General features: G+C 47.5%; 1 protein-coding gene across 1 annotated transcript; it reads right to left on the bottom strand.

The window, feature by feature from the left end:
• Positions 1–952: 952 nt before the first annotated feature.
• Positions 953–1,157, bottom strand: PADG_11184 (uncharacterized protein; the record flags this gene model as incomplete). Its single annotated transcript, XM_010758477.1, has 2 exons — positions 953–1,034; positions 1,099–1,157. 2 exons carry the CDS (start codon positions 1,155–1,157, stop codon positions 953–955), a joined length of 141 nt encoding a protein of 46 aa, XP_010756779.1.
• Between the last annotated feature and the right edge of the window lie 114 nt (positions 1,158–1,271).

Below are 1,271 nucleotides of genomic sequence, written 5' to 3'. Positions count from 1 at the left end.
TCCAGGGGTTTAATATTATTGTGATAATTGCCCTGCAACCTACACCGGCCTCCCGGCCTTAATACTATTTCTTTTTATATACTCCATTGAGAGTCGTTGAACTCGTGAACCGCGGTTGAAAGGCTTGTTGCCTCTTCATCTGACCAGCCCGGACGCCACAACTCTGGTGCGCCACACATACAACGCTCTAGCCACGAGTATGACGTAAGTTGCGCCCCGGGCAAGTTGGCCCCTTGTTCGCAAGAGCCCAAGCTACGAACGCCACACACGCAAGCGTGGAGCAACGAGTCTGTTCAGGAGGGAGCAGGCGAAGTTATTCATATTTTTGCTCGAAGAAGGGCCCTGATGAGGAGGTCCCAGCCGAATGACGGGAGATAGTATCGAGTAATGCAAAAGCCAAGTACTCTCGTTTTTAATTTTTTAACTTCTCTCTACTTTTTTTTTTTTTTAAGGTTTGATCTTCAAAATATATGTGGGGTACCAACAGCCAATAAGCACGCCAGCAGCTCTTCTCCATCTATTGATATCAACCGCGAAGGATGAGGTCGCATTAAGACAACAACGGAGATTGAAATACGAAAGAAAAAAAAATACATCACTTTTCCTTGGTAATAAGACTGCTTATCCACCCGCGAAGGGGGGGGGGGAGGGGGGATAACGATATAAAGAAAAAGGTTCCATTTTTGTTATTGGCCAGCCCTTCTTTTTCACTTCTCGGAGCCAAACTTTTTTCATAGAGGCCATTGACAATCGCATCTCTTCTTCATCCTTTTTGCTCGTAGTAAAAGAGCATTGACTGCGGCGGCAAAGAGAGGGGGGAAGGGGGAAAAGCAGAAACGGATAGATCACAATCCTATTGGGCGAGCGTCTGAGAGACGTGACCCTTCCCATCATTTCCATCCACAACATTTCCCATTTCGGTTAAGTCGAGAAATCAAAAATCATGCTCATTTTACGTGCTAAGCTTGAGGTCCATACCTCCTACGGCCAAGTACGGAGCCCGAAGCCCATCTATCATGGGAGAAGTAATGGTGCTAGAAATACATTAGCGCGTGTTGGCCTTCCCTCTTTTCATCCATCTCCGGGTTCTGGCCCAACTTGGGCCCTGGGGAGGATTCGATGATTCGATACATAGGTGTTCCCCCATCTCCGTACATGTTATCGCTTCCAATTCAAGCGCACTATCGCTAGCCAGCCAGCCAGATGGCGGATTCTATGCAACCACAAAGCCCATGTTACAGAAGCAAGCGGTTAGTTTCAATGATCCCCCC

The sequence above is a fragment of the Paracoccidioides brasiliensis genome (assembly GCF_000150735.1).
Source record: "Paracoccidioides brasiliensis Pb18 unplaced genomic scaffold supercont2.1, whole genome shotgun sequence".
Classification (NCBI taxonomy): domain Eukaryota; kingdom Fungi; phylum Ascomycota; class Eurotiomycetes; order Onygenales; family Ajellomycetaceae; genus Paracoccidioides; species Paracoccidioides brasiliensis.
This window is presented reverse-complemented; position numbering and strand designations above follow the sequence as displayed.